This window comes from Diadema antillarum, unplaced genomic scaffold (assembly GCF_040938485.1).
Source record: "Diadema antillarum isolate AM-2024a unplaced genomic scaffold, OU_Dant_1.0 seq00002528_RagTag, whole genome shotgun sequence".
NCBI classification, from domain to species: Eukaryota; Metazoa; Echinodermata; class Echinoidea; order Diadematoida; family Diadematidae; genus Diadema; species Diadema antillarum.
The window spans coordinates 10,782-31,811 of record NW_027273131.1 but is presented as its reverse complement, the minus strand read 5'-3'; the positions used below and the strand labels follow the sequence as shown (position 1 = coordinate 31,811).

At 38.5% G+C, this 21,030-nt stretch overlaps 1 protein-coding gene across 1 annotated transcript; it reads left to right on the top strand.

Moving 5' to 3' along the window:
- Window positions 1-2,908: 2,908 nt before the first annotated feature.
- LOC139714917 (E3 ubiquitin-protein ligase arih1-like) lies at window positions 2,909-19,645 on the top strand. Its single transcript, XM_071626562.1, has 9 exons — window positions 2,909-3,192; window positions 7,800-7,842; window positions 8,445-8,594; window positions 9,980-10,032; window positions 11,997-12,054; window positions 13,493-13,576; window positions 13,972-14,148; window positions 14,992-15,104; window positions 16,211-19,645. Exons 1-9 carry the CDS (start codon window positions 2,909-2,911, stop codon window positions 16,293-16,295), a joined length of 1,047 nt encoding a protein of 348 aa, XP_071482663.1. The 3' UTR covers window positions 16,296-19,645.
- Window positions 19,646-21,030: the final 1,385 nt, after the last annotated feature.

Sequence of the window (21,030 nt, the reverse complement as noted above, 5' to 3'; positions counted from 1 at the left end):
TTTGATTCGTCTCTTTCTTTCTGTCTTTCTTCCCCCCCCCCTTCCCCCCCCCCCCCCCCCCCCCCGAGGAGAAGGGGGAAGAGGATTTATTTTGTTTTGAAAGAAGAAATTGTATCTTTCTTTTCCTTCAGCAGGCAAATGAAGTGAGGAGATACAACTCAAACTTTGTGAATTTTTACTGAAATAGAAGTTGTTTTCCATCACTTGTATTTGACTGCTTGACTTGTTTGTGTTCCATTTGGAAATAAACAGGCATAGCTTTTATAAACACAGTTGTGCAGTGGTATCATTTACAGGAGGTACATGTATGTATGCATTGAGTATATGCTTTTCAAGCACAGATTCAATGAAGGATATGTTTTGCTAGTTTGAGAGATGGACATGTCGATGTTTTCATAACAAATTTGCGATGTAAATATGAGTATCATATAAGAGCTGTATACTGGATGAAGCATGCACATGTCAAATATTTAAGGACATATACATGTAACTGCATTCAGCGCTGTGAATTAACCTCTTGTTCAATAACAAATCTGCATCATTCATTTTTGTTTGTTTGTTTTTTATAGTGCGTGAATTACAGGAATTCAATTTTACTTCATACTCTAATTAAATTTTTGCATTGAAAAAAATTAAACATTTTGACTAAGTTTGATTTAGTTTCTATAGCCGTAAGGGTATCATCTTTTCAACTTTTGTCAACTCTAAATGTAAACAAGTGATGGATTTATTTGTTTATTGCCATGAAATGAACAACATGACTTCTTTGCCACTATTAGTGACAATTTGTCCCTTCAATGAACCTCTGCTCTATTTAAGGCCTCTCGAAATGAATTTAGAGCAAGCAAGGACTTGCATGATAACATGTATAGTGCTGCTACTTTGCAGTCTTACGGTGACCAATAAAGTGGTGCAATGTACAGTCTTTTTGTTCCCACAGTGTATTTGTTTGTACAGGACATGACTCAGAGGTCGCACATACAATTGTTATTGGTAAAGCTATCCCTACTTGAGCAAAGCCTACACCATTCATAGGGAGAAAGACACATTGCTCCATCTGTGTTGGTGCAAATATAGTCATTGTCCTCTGTAATACATTCATCAGAGAGAGTTGTATCGTGTTCTTTTGTTTCTGTTATGAGTTTAGTTTGTTTGTTTGTTTGTTTGTATGTTTGTTTGTTTGTATGTTTGTTTGTTTGTTTGTTTCTCTTTAGTTGTTCAGGTTGTAAATAATTCGGGTCAGTAATTACAGCTGTAATTGTACCATTGGTACTCAGAGCAATCAAAGAATTTTCAAGCTTTGATGCAGGCCTCATGGTGTGTATACTGTGTCCAATCAATTTAAAGCCTTTAATATGATAAAGTGAAAGGTACAATGATAGACTCATGCTACTGGGTGTGTAGTGACATTGTATAAGAGCTACAAAGTAAAACTAAAAGTTGAACTTTAGCGATAGAATTTGTGAAAGGCACGTACAAGAATCTCAATACATTTGTGTATCACACAACTTCCATCGGTCAGAAGAAGCTAGTGGTCCATCAGCCAGTACAAAACTTCCAAATTCCAACTTGAACTCAAGTGATGCCAACAAATTCAATTTCTTTTAGTTTTGTCTGAATAAATGCACCTAAGTCTGCCTCCTGGGCAGATACGAAACATGTTCAACCAGCATCTGCTAGTATGCTATTATTGCACTGTGTTTGTCCTATCGTGACATTGTCAGTCACCTGCCAACATATCGGTATCATTACCATAAAACACATTGTCATTTACAATGTACATTCTGTGAGGTATTAGCATTCTTGCTGGGTAGTGTATTTTCTGAAAGGTTGATAACTTCATGTTGTTTTTACAGCAATTTGTGTTTGTGCCAAAATTTTGGATAAGATATTAAATAATGTCTTGCTGTACGGATATTAAACTAAGTGTATTTTGTGAAAGGTTATTAACTTATGTTGTTTTTACAGCAATTTGTGTTTGTGCCAAAATTTTGGATACTAACATAATAATGTTCTGCTGTACGGATATTGAGCTGAAATAGGATAGAATGGCGGGGGGGGGGGGGGGGGGGGAAGAAACAGTCCCTGAACACTGGTGACAAACTGGCATAGGTTGCTACGTAAAACCAGGATTGCTTGATTTGAAAGTAGCATTGATGAAATAAGTTCCAGATAGGGAACAGAGTCATTTTTCTAAGGTAATAAAGATGCTATTAACTGTTTCACACAAGAAGTTGTTACACTGTACATACTTATGTATAAGTGAATTTGTGAAAAATTAATATTGTCATGACATTTTGGCATAATACATATATTTAGCAACTGAACCACAGGCAAGAATATGGTTCATCAAAATCGAGGTGAACTTTGATGACATTTAGATTCCTTTGATGATGTTGGGATGACTTCTTTTCTGGGGAGGGGGGGGGGAGGGCAGTTTCATGTGATGTGCAAGTTCAGTTGAATTGATATGTTACATGTGTACTGGTACAGACTACGGTCCACACAATTCAGGCTATGAGTTTTTCAAACTTTTTTTTTTTGGTGACAGTAGTTTTGCGTAGCAAATATTTTGTGGGAGTTTTCTGATGTCCTTAAACTTTACAAAGAAATGATGCTGTAGATAAAAAAAAAGAATGTTTTGTGAATCAATATTTCAAGGATCTCTTTTTTTGCATAATGTAATACACCATGTCTGTGTTCATTGCTAATTGTAGAAAGCTCATTTGATATGAATATGATCAGTTTAGAAAATTGAGTTTGTATGATTCGGATGAAATAATGCACCTGTCACGCAACATGACACGGCAAGATGAATCAAGGGGAGTGAGAGAAGCCCTCAATAGACACGCTTGACATTAGCACTCTGTCAAATCAGGGCAGATAACACAGACGCTCACGGGAAGTCATGCCAGAAGAGCGTTGCCTTGAATTTACGGTCTGTTTTCAAGGAAATACCTCCAAAACTCATCCTTTCCGATATCTCTGTGTCCCTCTTGTTGCTGCTGCACATTGCAGGAAGCTGGTGAAAGAGGCCAAAGTGAAGCTGAAATACCAGCATCTGATCACCAACAGCTTTGTGGAATGCAATCGACTCATGCGGTGGTGCCCCGCCCCGGATTGCCCCAATGCATTCAAGGCTAACCATGTAGAACCTCGTCCCGTTACCTGCATCTGTTCAAATACATGCTGGTAAGTACCATTTCAAACTGTAGGTTTGTATTGCATTGATTGTCAAAATCATCATCTGTTTTATGCAAAATACATCATAAACCATTCTTGGCACCTGTAATACCTTCTTTACTACAAATTGTCTTCTTTACATTTCTGCCACATTTGGTTTATTATGTACTGGGCAATTGTATTAGAAGGTGAGTAAAGAGAAGAGAAATTATGCATGCTGGACTGTGTTTGCAGATATTTGATGTAGGAAGTTTTTGTCCTGTAAAAGCATATGTGACCCGCTACAACAAAAGGATCCGAAAGTCAGGGGAGGACAATTTTCGGAAAATTACATTACATTATTCCCTTTGCTCTTCCACTTTAATTTCATATATAACATGACTCATGAAAATACTCTGTTGCGGAGATATCAATGAGTTTATTTCTGCTTGTCGAGTGGTTCAGGAAAGCAGCATTTCGAGAAAACCGCTTTTAAAGTTTTTCTTCCGACTCTATCTCATGATCAGAGGAAAGACAGTTTTCACCACTTGACAATAGAAGGTATGCTCCTAGCAACCTCCACAATGTTCATTCAAGCTTAGCGCCAGCGGTATACGCACGACCAATCAGTAACCAAGATGCCACACACTGACCAATAACGTTACTCCCTCGTTGCTAGGGGCGGAGTCTAGCTGCGGCACTGAATCCAAATCTTTTGTTTTGTTTCTGTTCCGTTGAACATGTTGAAAGTCGGAAAATCATGGCTCAGAAAAATGTTATTTTCTTTGCTTTCCTTTGACCATTTAGCTTCAAAATTTCGGCAGATGATACATGATACATTAACCTACAAAATTATGCAAAAAACAGAAAACTGATAGTTTTGTCCAATTTTGATGATCTGACTACAAACTTGATTTTCTCGGCTCAGCCGTCAGCGACTTTAGGATCCTTTTGTTGTAGCGGGTCACATATCATGATGATACATGTATTTTTTTCTTTTTTAAAGATGAAATGCTATGAAATGGGAAGCTATTCAGTTTTATTGTAGTGAAAAAAGGAAAATTTATATGATATTTTAATGGGATCCAATGTATTGAAAGCATAACAGTTTGCTGCTAGAGCCATTTAGGATTTGAGATCTCAGAAAGGGTTCTTCCTTCAAAATTTTGTTTTCTTCCTTTCGAGTTGTATATTGGCACTGTAATTCCTCTCTACTTTTTAGTTTTTGTCTTCTTTTTTCTTTTTTGCAAGAAAATGCTTTTCCTGGAAATATCTGTGTACCCGGATCTTGTGAAATTACCACACATTTCTGGCTGTTGTTTCTTTCTTACCGAGACCACTGATCTCTATACAGTCGTAAAAGTGTCTTCTTTCCCTCAATTCGATGGATCTACAGCTTCGTGCAGACCCTGCATAGCAAGCTAGAAGCAAGGAGCTTCAAGCTCCTTGCTAGAAGAGGTCAATCACTGGCAGCCTTTTATGGATGTTGCGTGATCACTCTGATGGCTGCACCACAAATTGTGACTGTGCATCACAAAACCAACAAAAAGTTGCACCCTTTGATTTTATATGAAGACTCAAAAAAGGTGAAATGGGTCAACCGAGTCAATCTTGAGTTTTCCATATTTTCTGAAAGCTATCCTTCTACATTATTCTTTAGTTGGGGATCATAACATGAATGGGAAAGTGTGTATTCAGCCGTTTTTCTACAACCCTTTTTGGGGGGAGAGTAGAATGATCAGGAATGTCTTCAATAGAGGCTCTGTCTTGAAATCCATGGCACACTCTTCACTTTCAAGTCTAATAACTTTTGAAAGGATAATGCTAATGCTTTGAAAGTTGGCATTAATCATTGACAGAATGTGTTAATAGAACATGCTTAAATACAGCTTAATCTGACAGTCCCTTTTTGTGTTGTTGCACCAGTGGTTTGCATCATGTGTTTTGTCCCTTTCATCGCACAGCTAAAATTTGTAGCATGGCTTGGTAAAGAATAACCCATTGAGGACGGACTGATATTGCTACAACATGCATTTTCCATAGACCCCTGCCCGATTATACCCGGGACTCGTCCTTAACGGGTTAAGCTCTTGAATAGACCGTGTACTTCAGAACCTCTTTTCTCAGTTCACACTTTTCCAGAGTGTGTGCTTTCTTTTCGGTATTTAGATAAGGTTAGGGAAGTCCATTTGAATTGAGTTATACATCATTTTAAAGCCTAGAGTCTGCTCTTTCAGAATCTGCCCTTAACTAAAAATCCATGTGTGGCGACTTTTTATTGGTTTTGTGATGCAGGGTCACAAATGGTCTGTTGGATGGACTGTGCAGAATTTATTGGTTTTATTGTACCACATGTCCTATCAATGTGAGATAGGGTATATTCTCTTCAAGAACCATTGTGGACTTAAGCATGGTGCAAAAGGAACAGAAAACAAAATGTCATTCAGAGATTTATTTTCGCAAAAGGATAAAGAGGACGATGTATTTATTATGGACATCACAGTGTGATCACTCTGCCTGTAGTCTTATATGCTCACCTGTGTATACAGTATACTTTGCTGGACTTTTTGAAGTAGGGAGTAGTGCACAATGTTTTCAACCGGATACACTGGCATTGAATGCTATGCTGTGTTCTCTAAATGGAACTATATTGTAGTTTTGTTTCGAAAGTATACCTTGTGATCTACAACTCAGTGAAATCCTAGTATCTCTGGGTTTGTCAGTCTTGCCACTGAGTTCAGCTTCGCCACAAAGTTTACGTTGATATTGATGTGGTTTCTCACACTCATCAGTGTGGCCTGTTCTTTTGCTTTGCTGTGGCATTGTGCCAAGTCGTGAATCCATCACATTGTTCGCCCTCAAATTTCCAGTGCAGGGAATAATTTTCCAAGTCAAATTTGATTAGCAACTTCAGCTGATGAACAATATTTCAAATGGTATCCTGTACACTTCTATGAAAGAAAACTGCGACACAAAAGTTAGTTTGTGTAGCAGTGGTGTAAAAATGCATAGCAAATCGTGATGCAATACCAGGAAAATTAATCCCTGCAGTATAAATGGACTTTTGTTGAGAGAGTGCTAATTGTTGGACTTTGTTTACTTGAAACGAAATGTGTCACTAAAGCTCATATTGATTTTGATTGATAGGGGAAAGTTGCAGAAACAGAATGATACAAGTTTCACTGAAATTAAATGTTATACAAATGAGAAAGGGATGTTATTCTAAGGTAAGGCATGTTTCTAGAACAGTGATGTTGGTCATAGTCACATGCATATTTTATGAGATGATAATGGTTTCCTGGCCTCACAAATTGCCCTTTGATTGGCACAGTGATCTTCACAGAATTTCCTGTTTTGTAGTTAGATAACAGGGAGTAAAATACCTCATTTTTTTTTAAAGCATAGAAAAATAACTTAGCACCGATGACTTTTATGGGAGGAGCTGAATTGCTTGATTTTTTAAAGGACAAGTTCACTTTCACAAACATGTGGGTTGAGTGAATGCAGCAATATTAGTAGAACACATCAGTCAAAGTTTGGGGAAAATCCGACAATCTGTTAAGAAGTTATGAATTTTTAAAGTGTCTGCCCAATCACTGCTGGATGAGAAGACTGCTACAGTGTATGATGTCAGATGCGTACAATGAGATAAGGAAAATAAAAAGAGAATTTCACAAAACTTTACTTTTTAAATAAAGTGCACATTTCTTCAACTTGTTACTGACATATGTTAAGGGTAATATTATTCCCTCTGCCTTCTAAAAGAGAGAAGTGGAGTGACCATTTGTTATGCGAGAAAATTGAAAATATGTTGAATTTTCTTTATACTTTCTTTATATCGTTGTACACATGTGACATCACAACCTATAGTAGTCTTCTCATCCAGCCGTGACTGAGCAGAAGCTTTAAAAATTCATAACTTTTGAATGGATTGTCCGATTTCCTCAAACTCTCACTGATGTGTTCTACTAATATTACTGCACTCACTCAACCCACATGTTTATGAAGGTGAACTTGTCCTTTAAGTAGAAATAAGAATTGTCATAATATTTTTGTGTGCAAACCATTTTGAGTGTCATTTTACAATGTCATCATCACATTATATAATTTGCATTACATATATTGTAACATATAGACATTGGGAACTTTGAAATTCCAAGACTATCTTGGTTTATATGTTTTTGTTAGTGATTTTTTTTTTCCTGTTTTGTTTGTACTTTCAGTTGTTATATAAAAATGGACTTGAACAGGGAGTGGTAGACCTACCTCAAGCTGTAGCATAGAGTTTAGGCTGTAGTGCTTTGAAAACCAAATTGAAGTATTTCCTCAAGAGCAATCTACATTGTATGAAGATATTTGTCTCACAAATCTCACCTCCCCACTCAAAAGTAAATCTTTGTGCTAACAAACCTCAAACAACAGGTAACCAGAGTGTCATCTTTGAAATCTTGGAAGTTTCAGTTGCTCTATGACATTACAAATTGATTCTTCCACACTCATAGCTTTACCAAACATACAATTTGTACAGTGTAGCATTGCTATGAACTTCTTGTGTACAATTGTATGTTTGATGAATGACTAAAAAAAATATTAGTTTTGTGTTTTTGTTTTTATTCTATTTTTGCTTCCTCAAACAGCTTTGTCTGTGGCGAGAACTGGCATGATCCAGTGAAATGCATGGTGAGTCTCTTTTATCTTTCTTCTCTGGACTTTGGGAGCTGGTTGCATAAAGTCTGTGAAATGCAATGGTGTTTGTTTCATGGATTATCTTTTCTGTTTTGGTAAAGGATTATGGAAGCATTACTATTAACTTTGTCATAATCCTTCCAGAGTGTACTACCCCATCCCCAGGTATTCAACCATTTTATACATGTCTTTATTCACAAAGATGCAGGTGATATTTAGCTTGCTGACTTCTGTAGTGTTTGTGTGATACCTTACTTTGAAGTACACTCCTACAAGTTGTACTTTGATAAACTGTGTCAGTTTGTACATGTGCAGGAGGGGGGGGGGGGGGAAGCTGCTGAAAACTGCCTGTAATGACCACTAATTGTTAGTCAGTAGAATTACATTGAGTCAGAAGAGGCCTAAGCTCAGGCACATCATACATGTACTACAGAATAAATCAAGTTTGATAATGACCAAAATGCGTCAAATCTCCAAACTAGCCATCTTTCAGACTACGACCTTAATTATAACAATATATAGAGCACCGTCTTCGTATCTCTGCAACGATTAGAAGTCTTAATATTAAGCGGCATGGGTTCTTATTTTCTACACAGTGGCTCAAGAAGTGGATCAAGAAATGTGACGACGACAGTGAAACATCAAACTGGATAGCTGCCAACACTAAGGAATGTCCCAAGTGTCACGTGACCATTGAAAAAGATGGCGGGTGCAATCATATGGTCTGCCGCAACCAGAACTGCAAGGTAGGGTAGTCCCACCCCTGCTTCAGCCACTTGGCAGGAGCTTGACCACTAGGCTGGTGTCCGTAGTGTTCTTACACACAGACAATGGCTGACCTTCAGTATTATCACCAAGAAAAGAAAAACAGGAACAGTGTCTTGTCAGACAGAATGATATTTCTGCCGCTGGCACGCATATTATCATTTTTCGACTGTGCTAGCCGAATGATATGTCTTTAAAGGACTCCCCTTTCTTTGCACTGTCTACAGTTAAAGGACAAGTTCACCTTCATAAACATAAGGATTGAGAGAATGTAGCAATATTGGTAGAACACATCATTGAAAGTTTGAGGAAAATCAGACAATCCGTTCAAAAGTTATGAATTTTTGAAGTTTTTGTGCAGTACCCGCTGGATGAGAAGACTACTGCAGTGTATGAATAACTTAGATGTCACATGCGTACAACAATATAAGGAAAATATAAAGAGAATTTCACAAAATTCCATCTTTTGAAAAAAGTACACATTCCCCTGACTCGTTACCGACAAATGTTATGGGTAATATTATTCCCCCTGCCTTTAGAAAGAGGCAAGTCAAGTGCACTTTTATCATGCCAAAAAAGTGAAAATATATTGAATTTTCTTTTACATTTTCTTTATACTGTTGTACGCATATGACTCACAAGCTGTAGTAGTCTCCTCATCCAGCGGTTCCAACACAAAAATTTAAAAAATTCATAACTTTTGCATCGATTGTGCAATTTTCCTCAAACTTTCACTGATGTGTTTTACTAATATTGTTGCATTTTTTCAATCCTTATGTTTATGAAGGTGAACTTGTCCTTTAAGTGTGAGTTTGTTTGCCTTTCCAATGATTGGTATTATCAGGTCATGGTAGCCTCTGCCGTGGTTTTGGCAGTGTCAGTATTATCCTTGGATGCTATGAATGTTTGGATTGAGGAAGTCAGCAAATAACAGGATATTGAAGGAAAAGCATGACCACTCTTGTCAATATATTATTTCCCCTACTGCTTGCAGCATAAGTCATAGCACAACTATTCTTAGGTAAAGCTTGTGGTGTATGCCATGTCATTTTGTGATTTATTAGTTGTTTGTAGTTTTGATTTCATCTTGATTCCCATGTTCGCAAGGATTCTGTGTCTCTACTCGCCTATAGATTCCATTATGTTTTCTCTGCTTTTAGGGGCTTACTTCTGTAGTTTGAAATATATGTAGAATGCTGCATATGGTCTGTGCACGGTACGATGCTCTGTAAATGCCGAGTGTCGGGATGCCTTTATTGCTACATGGTAGAATAATGTTTTATATGATGTGGTATGTTAAATACAGTATATAAAAGTCCAGAGTTGAACATCCCTACATAATTAACATTTTTCTCACTTGTTTCAGGCTGACTTCTGCTGGGTGTGCTTAGGTCCGTGGGAGCCCCATGGGTCTTCATGGTGAGTCATGTTACCATGCTAGACTGAGAAAACAATTGTTCAAGTTGTATTGTTCATTACAGAAGTTTACAAAACAGGTCAGGAATGTGGCCATTAGCCAGTGTGTATTCAGGTCACATAATGTGCCATGTGCATTACTTTTCAAAATGTGCACTTACTGCAGGTATTATGCAAATATGCGAGGCAGCCATGAATACCATGTACATTGGAGGGCTTGATTCAATCACAACATGTTACATTGCATAAGATGTTGTGTTCAATTTTCTCATGTGTAATCTCACTGCAATTGGTTGACATCAACCCCATTTACAGTGCAGGGCTGGGCTGAGCCCGGTGGGCGGTACTCGGCCCCACAATTCTGTCCATTTACAGTGAAGGGCTCGGCCCAGGCTTTCAATTCAAACCTTTCAATATTTTGTCGTAGTGGCACTCTGCTTGTAAACAAACGATTATTATTGGGAATGTGCCAGTCACAATTTGGTACCGCATTTGGCCCAGTTTGCGTTTACAGTGAGAAAAGGCCAGGCCGAGACTACCTCCAGAGCTTGGCCAAATGCACAGCAGTTTTTGGTACCACATTTGGCCTTTTGAGCATTTACAGTAAAAGGAAGGCCAGGCTGAGCCCGGCCTTTTCACTCACTGTAAACGGGGTCATAGACCACAATGTTACAGTAGTGTGAAAGTGAACATGTTCGTTCATTTCAGTCAATTAGAAACTAGCCCGAAAATAAAAGCACGCAAATGATTTTGCTTGACATACGTTCCAGAAGTTAATGTCTGGATTCTGCGGAATTAAAAGCACACAAAACTCATCTTACCTGGCCAAGCATGAAAATTACTCATGCAAAAGTGTCAACTTTTAGAGTACTTGATATTGGTGCATTAGATGTACAGCAAAATTTGATTGATTGACATGAATTACGTTTCAAAGCTGAGAGAAATTCTAGTACAGTAGACCTGTCTAATACAGTTGAACCTCTCTTATCCGGCCTCCCTTTATCCGGATCTCTCTATTATACGGACGCAATCTCGCCGTGATTTTTTTTAATAATTACGGGAGGAAAGGGGGATTCCCATCTCCTTGAGAACTCCTACACAAACACACATGAATTACATATTATACTTCCAACATGATTAACATACATTACATCAAATTTCCTTCCAAATTGCTTACCTTCAGACATTTTAACATCCCCAAACATCCCCAAATGTAACAATGAAAAGGTTGCAGTATACACATTACTACATGTGGTGCTACAATGGGCTACATCAGTACATGTGTATCTATATGTACATGTTTAAAGCATTGAGTCTCCCGTATCCGGCCAAATCCCTTATCCGGATGAGTCCCGGTCCCGACTTGTCCGGATACGAGAGGTTCAACTGTACATCAAATAACCCACAGCTTTATGTTAATGGTGTCAAGGCGACTCAGTGCACTATTAGATTATGTACATTGATGCAAGGCAAAGTGTGCAGACTGATTTTTTGCATCAGCTTGTTACCTGTTGTAAATGGCTCTACACATGCGCAATGTAACCCCAACACACTCACAATGAGACATGATTTGCATGACAATGCACCATCACCATCACGTGAAGGTCATGAGGTACAGCAGAATATGAATAAATGCAAGCAATAAAAACAAAAAATTATTTACCAGAGCTGCTACTGCTGCTCCTATTTATGCCGCAAATAGGAAACTGGCTTCTGACACTAAAACAAAAGACATACATGGATACATACAGACATACAGCCCATGTAGGTGGTAGGTATGTCTGTCTCCTTGCAAGTAGAATTTTGTTTGTTTGTTCGTCTGTCTGTTTTACCTTGAGCTCTCCTTTAGTAAATAAAACTGAAAATTATAATTGTAGTGATAATCCTTCTCTACTGCGTATTTGTTTGTAGTGATCTGTGCCTGCTTTTACTAGTACTTGATTGCTCACTTTACTTGCATTCTACAGGTATAACTGCAATAGGTATGATGAGGATGATGCAAGGAAAGCAAGAAACAACCAAGCGGTAAGCTCCAAATACTTTGGGAGAATAAAAAAAAATTGCTGCAAATTCCAGATTTTATGCAATGAAGAGAATATCCTGATCCTTTTTGTCGAGCCCACAGGAGGTGAGGGGAGACTAAGAGATCGCCTGCGGCGTCTGTCTGTCCGTTGTCCGTCCATAACGCTACAAAATCTTGAATAACTCTCTACTGAGGATTTCAATTTCAATCAAACTTGGAGGGAAGAGTGGTTATACAAAGTTACACATTTTACAAAACATGAAGGTCACCTCAAGGTCAAAGGTCACTGGCAGGGGTCAATGAACTTTAGGGCCCAATGTTAAGTTTTTACAGCGCGTTTCGATTATGGCTCATAACTTTTGATTTATATGTCCGTTTGTGACTAAACTTGGATGGTAGATGCCCCTTGGGGAGTTGAAGGTCACCACAAGGTCAAAGGTCGCAGACAGGGGTCAACAAACTTTTAGGGCCCAATGTTAAGTCTTTATGGTGTGTTTCGATTATATCCCGTAACTTTTGATCCCTATGTCCGTTTGTGACCAAACTTGGATGGTAGATGTCCCTTGGGAAGTTGAAGGTCATCACAAGGTCAAAGGTCACAGACAGAGTTAAACAAACTTTTAGGGCCCAATGTTAAGTTTTTACGGTGCATTTTGATTATGGCTCAAAACTTTTGACCTCTATGTCCGTTTGTGACCAAACTTAGCGGTAAATGTCCCTTGGGGAGTTGAAGGTCACCACATGGTCAAAGGTCATAGGTGGGGTCAATGAACTTCCGGGAGTTAGAAAAACATTAATTTCTTCTACGCGAATGGGCGAGACACATTTTTGCACTTGCCTTGTTTTGAAAGATATGTTATCATTTGTTTTGTTTTGTTTTTTTGGGGGGGTTTTCTTCATCTTGAGGATAGATTCTGCAGAGGTTATTTGTAATTGTCTACATTATATTTGTGTCTGGGGGTGGGGAATGGGTAGTTTTTTTGTTTTTTTGTTTTGTTTTGTTTTGTTTTATTTGTTTTTGTTTCTTCAGGAATAAGACTGGATAGGAATTAGGCAGCTCCTAATTGATTTCTTTGAATTGACCAGCAATATAACATTTCTTGAAAATGCATGTAGTACATGTAGTTTTCATGATATGGAAAAGGATTTGTATAATTCAAATTCTAAGGGGTACATTTAGTTGTACATTATCAACTCTTCTTCCTCTAGTAAGATGTTGAAATCAGTGTTATACAAAGTTTATCTTTGCACTTGCATCATAGAGTCTACCGCTTCTACTTCTTTTCTTCTCTTTGTTTTTGGCAGAGGGGGCAACCTTTATGTATCTTTGTGTGCATACACTCTATGCATACATAGTACGGTGTTGTGCGACTGCTAGCCGGTATATGATATCAAACAATTGTCTGATAGTGTGTTCCCATGTCTCCGCTCTATCCACAGAGATCGAGACAGGCTCTGGAAAGGTACCTGTTCTACTGCAACCGCTACATGAACCACATGCAGAGTTTACGCTTTGAAAACAAGGTGAGTCTCTCTGGCCATACCATCTTGGCCAGGCAGTGTTCTCATTTGAAGCAAATGTAACCACCCAGCTCAAAATCCACAAAGAGTCACAGATAAGGATACGCTGTAATGGACCAAAATTTGGGTTGACCAACTCAAATTTTAAAGTTTGTCCTACCTGAGAGAGTAATCTTTTTTCTACATACTGTCAAGAGACAAAGAGAACTAAATGTGCAGGAAAACATGTGGCTTATAGTTTGTTTTGTGTTTTTGTGTTTTTTTTTGTGGGTGGGGTTGGATGTGTTGCTGCTAAGATTTGTGAGTTATGCTAACATATGGACACCACCCTCACTCTGACATCCTGGCTACTCATTACTTAAAATCATTCTCATGATTTTCAATCGTCCCACACACAGCTGTACGCCCAGATCAAGCGCAAGATGGAAGAGATGCAGCAGCACAACATGTCGTGGATCGAGGTGCAGTTCCTGAAGAAGGCCGTCGACGTGCTCTGCCAGTGCCGCAGCACCCTCATGTACACCTACGTCTTTGCCTTCTACCTGAAGAAGAACAACCAGTCCCTTATCTTTGAGGTGGGCGTGGCAGCTTCTCAGAGCCTCCGTAGAAGCATTGATGCTCAATACTGGTGTCAGTCCGCTCTCTTCCAATGCGGACCTTAATAGTTTTGTTATTAGCCTCCTGCTGATGGTATTTTTATCCCTCTCTCCAAAATGATGCTCAATGCTGCTTTGTCCTTTGGTGTGAAAACACTGATTCTTCTGTAAATGGGAGAAAGCAATACTGAACTTATTAAGAAGGAATATGACATGTATCTATAGTGGAAAGGAGAAAATTCTTTTTAGACACAGCATTTTCCTCTTGAAGAATATGAACATGCTGCAAACCAGGAATGTCACAGATTCCAGAAACTGTGTAGCTCTTTTCTTGCTCAGTTTTTCTGTTGTGCCCCAATACATTGTCCTGGTTTGATGCATAGTTTGGGGTAAAGAGCAAGCAGTTTTGCTTGTGCTTGGGAAATAAATGGTGACCAGTGCTGTGGAACAAAGACTCCTTGTTTTCAATAGATTTAAAAATGCAATCTCCATTGTCCCTCTGGGTACATGAGAAGGTTATGAATGTCAGGTTTATACTTATCAGCACAAATTAACAAAATAAAGCATGAAAATTCACATCATTATTGAATCATAGATTGAGTTGTCTGTTCGATTTTTTTTTTTTTTTTTTTGGGGGGGGGGGGGGGAGGGGGGAAGGGAAGTGAAGATATCTTCAGTATTCACTTTTTGTGGATGTCTGACATGCCTTAAAAAGCCCAAGCCATGATTAATGACAAGCTTCAGGGCAAATTTCATCTGCAGTTGTCTATCGTTTAAAAACTGCTTATGAGATTACCCGTCTCAATTTCATCCCATCTACAGGAGAATCAGAAGGACTTGGAAAATGCCACCGAGACCCTCTCCGAATACCTGGAACGAGACATCACCTCAGACGCCCTAGCTGAGATCAAACAGAAGGTGCAGGATAAGTCAAGGTGTGTTGAATTCTGTATGTGCTTCTATGTAGATTTTCTGTGAGCAAGCATTGTTTCCCTGAACTTCAGACTCACTGTATTACCAAGACGTCAGGGTAACCTATCAGGATTTTGCAGTGCTCAATCACATTTACATCTTAGATGGAGAACTGATGCCATGACCTTACAACTCTCCCAAAAGGTTGTATATGAAAAAGATGTACAACTACATTGTATCTCTTTTTTTTTTTCAAATTGCCTATTATTGCTACATCAATTCTGATGCAGAATAATTTGACACAAAAGGTGTAATTCTTTTCGAAATCATCTAAAAAAAAAAAAAAGAAATATAGTGAAGACTAGCATTCAATGCAGGGCAATGAAGAAATTGTATGTGACCATCCAGCTCAAAACTTACAAAAAGTTGGATATTAGGATTCTCTATAAAGGACCAAAATAGTCATTTGTGTTGATTGACTCAAATTTGTAAAGTTTGTCTTACCTGGGAGAATGATCTCTTCTCTACCTACTGTCAAAATTTGGCAGCTTAAAACAAGACCACAGTTGAGATATTAACAGCTTTTCTGGACCATACTTTTTCGGCTGCTTTCACTGTGATTTTCAGTGATACTTCTGCAGAGCACACCTGAGTGACCCTTATCTTAAAATCCTCTTTTCTCCCATTTCTGTGAAACCACACCTCTCGCTTTCTTATTTTAATTACTTTTTAAATGGGTTGGGATTGCCCAAATTTAAAATCAAAAATTTAACAAGTTATTTGTCATTTTAAAGCTTAAAGATTGCGCTTTCAAACTATGTAGAGATGTTAAATTTCATTTTTACCTACATTTACAAATTGTACTTTTTGTGGCTTTTTAGGCGGGCGATCACATTTGTTCATTTTTTATTTTTTTATAAAGTATTTGCAATGTAATGTATATGTAGATTTTTTTTTCATTGTATAGCCACACAAACACCTGATAGCAATTGAATGGACTTACCAAAATGGTGAGTAGCTGCTGGTAGTGGGAAAAAAAAAAGACAAAGACAAAAGAAAACATATCCTTGTTTCTCAGCGCAAGACAAATGAGGGTAGAATTCTTCATCTCGTTTCATTTGGCACGCAGGTACTGCGAGAGCCGGAGGAAAGTGCTACTAGCGCATGTCCATGAGGGCTACGAAAAGGACCTGTGGGAGTACTACGATCAATGAACAACGAGAAGGAGCGGGTTGCAGTCAGCGATGGCTAATCTAGACAGTAGAAGCAGCAACAACAACAAAAAAAAAAAAAGGAAAAGAAGAAGAAGAAGAAGAAGGAGAAGATGACAACTTTTGATAACTTCCATCTAAACTTTCCAAACAGTGTTTTGTTTTTGTCCCAAACACTCACCTTCTCTTATTCATTTAGATAATTACCTGTTTATGTTGTCCTGTCATGTTTTTGTTTCGAATCAAGTTTCATGCTAATGTTTTAATATTTGTGTCTGTATTATTCTTAGAAGCAAAAGAGGAAAAAAAAAGGAAGACTGTGTTTATTTTGGCAGAATGGACACATATTTATGAATCATGATGATGATATATATATGAATATATATACATATATAAACTTATGAGCAGTGAAAAGATCAACATTTTCATTTTTTGATGTGTTCTCATGTATGTACAAATAAGGTCGTAAAACACCTGCCCTATACTCCTGTTTTTGTGATAAGGGATTGGACATGAGGTGGCATAATCCTCGAACACCAGCAAAACTGAATGGGGAATGGACTGTGTTTGTAAGCAAGTATGCTTGCTTAAAAATGAAGAAAGAAAAAAAAAAGGATAAAATGTAGGGAGGTTTGGGAAGGGGTACAGTGTGTGGCTACATTTACAGCTGGAGGGCGTGAAGGAATTTTCCTCCCATGGTATGTCACTTTCAAACTCAAGGCAAAGACATGCTGATGTGTTTCCGATAGTGAAGTCACATTTTATGGATCTCCCTGGCTCTAGCGGATGTAAATCTTCTATATCGCCGTGCAGTTTTATGATAAGATCAGGGAAGAATTGATTGCTATGAACATTAACGTGACATTACTTGTGCATGTATCAGTGTAGTAGGGAATCCGTGTAATGAGACACTTGGGACTGCATGAGTTTTTCTTGTTATAGCAAAATATTTTTAAATCGAACGGAGATGTGTTTGCCTACATATAGGAAGGTAAATCAATGTTATATGGTAAGCCCCACTTAAAAAGTGGAATTATCATGTTTGTTACTAAGTAGTATCTTACCCATAAAATTTGTAATTTTGTGTATTGGATTAACTCACATTGGAGAAACACATATCGAAGTCAACCAACTTTACATTGTCAAAAATTTGTGTGTATGCCTTCCACGAGGGATGCAAAGCATAGCCTGTCCACATACTCTTTTTCACATGTAAGCAATGCGCCGATGGTAGCCAAATTAATGACTGGTCACATACAACTGTGCTCGATAATGGTAGACACACTCTCTCCTCTGCGCTACTGTAGTGAAGCTAGCACCCTGGTACAGTACACTGCCAGTGTCTCGTCCCAGCCTCTCCATTTGTGGTGAACACCCACGCAACACACGCCACATATTTGTGGTTATGCAATGTATACGAGATCTGTGCCTGATGGTGAATCCTCACAGGATGGGTACGAAATCAGGCATTTGCAATGTGCGCCTTGTGGTAGTTTCTTGTGATGGTAGCAGAATTTTCTGACTCGTGTTGGGAGGATTGTTTTCTCTCCCTTCTCAAAGAAAATTGTGACTGTTCCTATCATTAAACCATTAAACACCCAAGCAGTCACGGCATCTCTCTATGTGTTTCATAAATAGGGCCATGTGGATAGGCGTGTTAAAAAGTCTGAATAGGTGAATGCTTCTTGCTACAATTGAATCGTTTTTAAACTGTATTCTTTATAACAGGGTCCCCCTGTAACAGTAACGACAGAAAGATGATGATAATTGTGACAGTGATGATGATCTTGATGATTATATTGTGACAATGATGATGATAATTGTAGTGATGACAGTAATTGGGAAGTAGAATGTAATATATTAAACTTACTATGAAAGTATGACTGAATGGGATGTGATGCACCCTGCCCAAGATACGCTTCATGTCAGACAGGAACCAATCTCACAAACTGGGCATGGGAAAAGCTTGATTATGAATGAAAAGTTCTAGAGTTACGTACAAGCAGACCTCATTGTTATGCTTACGAAACAATGCATGTTTGCATGGCTCAAATGATTGTGATATCTGTTGATACGGAAATGAGACACTTTCACTGATCCAGGTCTTGTACTGTACTAGCTGATTTGTGCCTCAGTAGTGGAGCTACCTTTCACAGAGAAACCTACTGACTGTATGTATGAAACAGGCTGAGATAATGTCTTTGGCATAGTTGCAATAATTCATCTGATCTGTAGTGACAAAAGTTTGTTGTGTAACTTTGTTTGTGATGTTAGACAAATGGCTCTACTTTTGAACCTTTTTGTTAGCCTGGAGAAAGGGACTCGTGGCTGCTTTAGTGCACTGCAATAGTTGCGGTTAGTGCACCTGGAGCATATATTAGGGGGCATGTGAGTGAAGAGACTGCACTCTGCAAGCATACAGTAGGCATGAGGTGACACTTCGTGAAGCCTATTGGGTATGCAAGGCCCTACTGGTCTCATGGGATGTAGTCCAAAATTATACTTGCAAAGCTGTATGAGGGAGCTTGGTCGTAGTACTCAGCAACTGTGAACTGGTATTTGTGTAGACTTGGCATGGCACAGGGGCGCAGCTGCTGTAAAAGTCTATCCCCTCTGTGGGTAGATGCTCAGTTGGCGACAGGAATGGACACAAGATCTGAAACAGTGAAACTACCAATGCGAGGAGTCTCTGCAGATGAATAGTGAGAATAGCGAGCAGATTTGCAATTGTCAGCGAGTCAAAGTGCTGCAGTATTACACCGTTCACAGGCTGGAGAAAGAATCTGGACTCACTATTGTATTTACACACATGCACAGCGAGGAGCCAAGCTGAAGAACTTGTCCATCAGCTGGCATGTTTCACAAAGGATATATTGACTGAATAGGAAGTCCACTGCCCTTTTCCTTGGCACTTCTTGACCGTCAATATGTGATTTGAAGTTAATCTGTAGCATGTGGCTGCTAGACAGTGTCGTGATGAATAAAGGAAATGAAACTTTGGTTTTTATGGCTTTTGAGTCAGGAAAGGAAGTATGACAGTGATTTTGCTGCATTTTACAATCATTTTAAACATGGTCCCACCTTACCCATTGTCATACGGTATCTGCATATTGTCCTCAGTGTAGAGAAATTTTGGAGCATGGCAAATATATTTCACTTCAGCAAACACTGTAAAACATACCACTGACTGCTATGTTGGTCATGCGTTACAGGGCTTATGCAGACACTTTAACTTTAATCCCCAATGTACTGCATTATTTAGCCTTGATGTGGGCATTGCGCCTGGTTGTGAATCCACCGAATTGTACATATTGTTAGTCAAGGAATAGCCGTTTCATATCTGGTCAGTTAGTGCACAGGTTATGAAGTTGTTGCTTTTTTCCCCTCGAAGGGGATTAAAGGAGGTCTCGTGATTTTATTAGCATATATTGCTGCAGAAAGAGACAAAGGTACACTTGTAATTAATTGTGTGTAACTTGCCCAAAAGCTAGACGATACTGTAACGAAGGGATTTTAATGGTGCTTGCAGGCCTGGTAAATTCAAATGATCGATTGCGTTGACTGCCAAACTTCAGTTCTTCACCTGTACAATAGACCTGTAGGTGTAACCTTTCACTATTCTGTTTCGTCTCCTCCTTTTGTGCTCTCCAACTACTCATGTAAATTCATTCCTAATTCTTTGTCTTTTAATAAGCAAACATTCATCTTTATTTTTCACTGAGCTGGAAAAGGAAGGTGGTAACGTTCTAAAGTTTAGAAATAAAGAAAAGAGAGCAGAAAGTGTGTTGCCTATGTTATGATATTGTTTTCTGATTTAATACAGACTTGACAGGAACAGATATGAAGATTGTGCTGTTGCTTTATTTTTCAATGCCATGAACCCATCTTTCCCATATCAGAAAACTTTTCTTGTAGGCATTCTTGTAGAGAGAGAGAAAGAGACAGGAGAGTGAAAAGGGAGAAAAGTAGCAAAACATGGAGAGACATCGACAGATGCATGTACATGTACATACACATCCACATATATACACACACATCCGTTCAAATGTGTCCTGCTTTTACTCTCAGCACCAAAATCAGAAATGAACACATAGATGCAAACTTTGGGATGCAAATATGATCTGAAATAACAATGTAAAATGAAGAGCTGAATTCTCCACAAAGTGATCTGTATTCTTTGCTGCTGAACTGGTACTGAAAAAAAAAAGGAAAATAGGGGAGGTGGAAAAAAAGGAAATTTCCTGTAAAGTGTGCATGTTGTCAAATAAATGTGCATATTCTATTCTGTCATGTGTTTCTAATCAGAGATTAAATACTGTATAAGATAATCAGAGCATTAGACAAATGTGCCATATTATTTCTGCCTCTTATCACTGTTCTTCCATTCACAGGAGGTGAATTTCAAACTGTAAGGCCCCATTTTGCAAAGGTAGTCCAAGTCCAGTCTATCCATGAGGCAAATTTTTGACCACATTATTATGCTGAATATGCATGTGATGTGCAAACAAGAGGTCCAATTATGAATGCATGTGGACAGGTACATTAGGGAGGTATGCTCATTTTACTCTTGATTTAGTCCATTGACTAAATTTTTACCATGGATTTGATTTATACAATCTTGGTACATGTACATTTGGGTAAAAGATTCATGGGCTCTGGGCGTTATGCTGCATTCTTAATATTTGAGCATAAGTCAAAGGTGATATCAGTTCATATACTAGCTGCTTCTTATGAGGGT

Bases quoted from the DNA above. Each gene is read 5' to 3' on its own strand.
- LOC139714917 (XM_071626562.1), top strand. From the start codon at position 2,909: ATGCCAGAAGAGCGTTGCCTTGAATTTACGGTCTGTTTTCAAGGAAAT. The intron at 8,595-9,979 runs GTAGGGTAGTCC...CACTTGTTTCAG, and splicing joins GCCGCAACCAGAACTGCAAG to GCTGACTTCTGCTGGGTGTG. The intron at 12,055-13,492 runs GTAAGCTCCAAA...CTCTATCCACAG, and splicing joins AAGCAAGAAACAACCAAGCG to AGATCGAGACAGGCTCTGGA.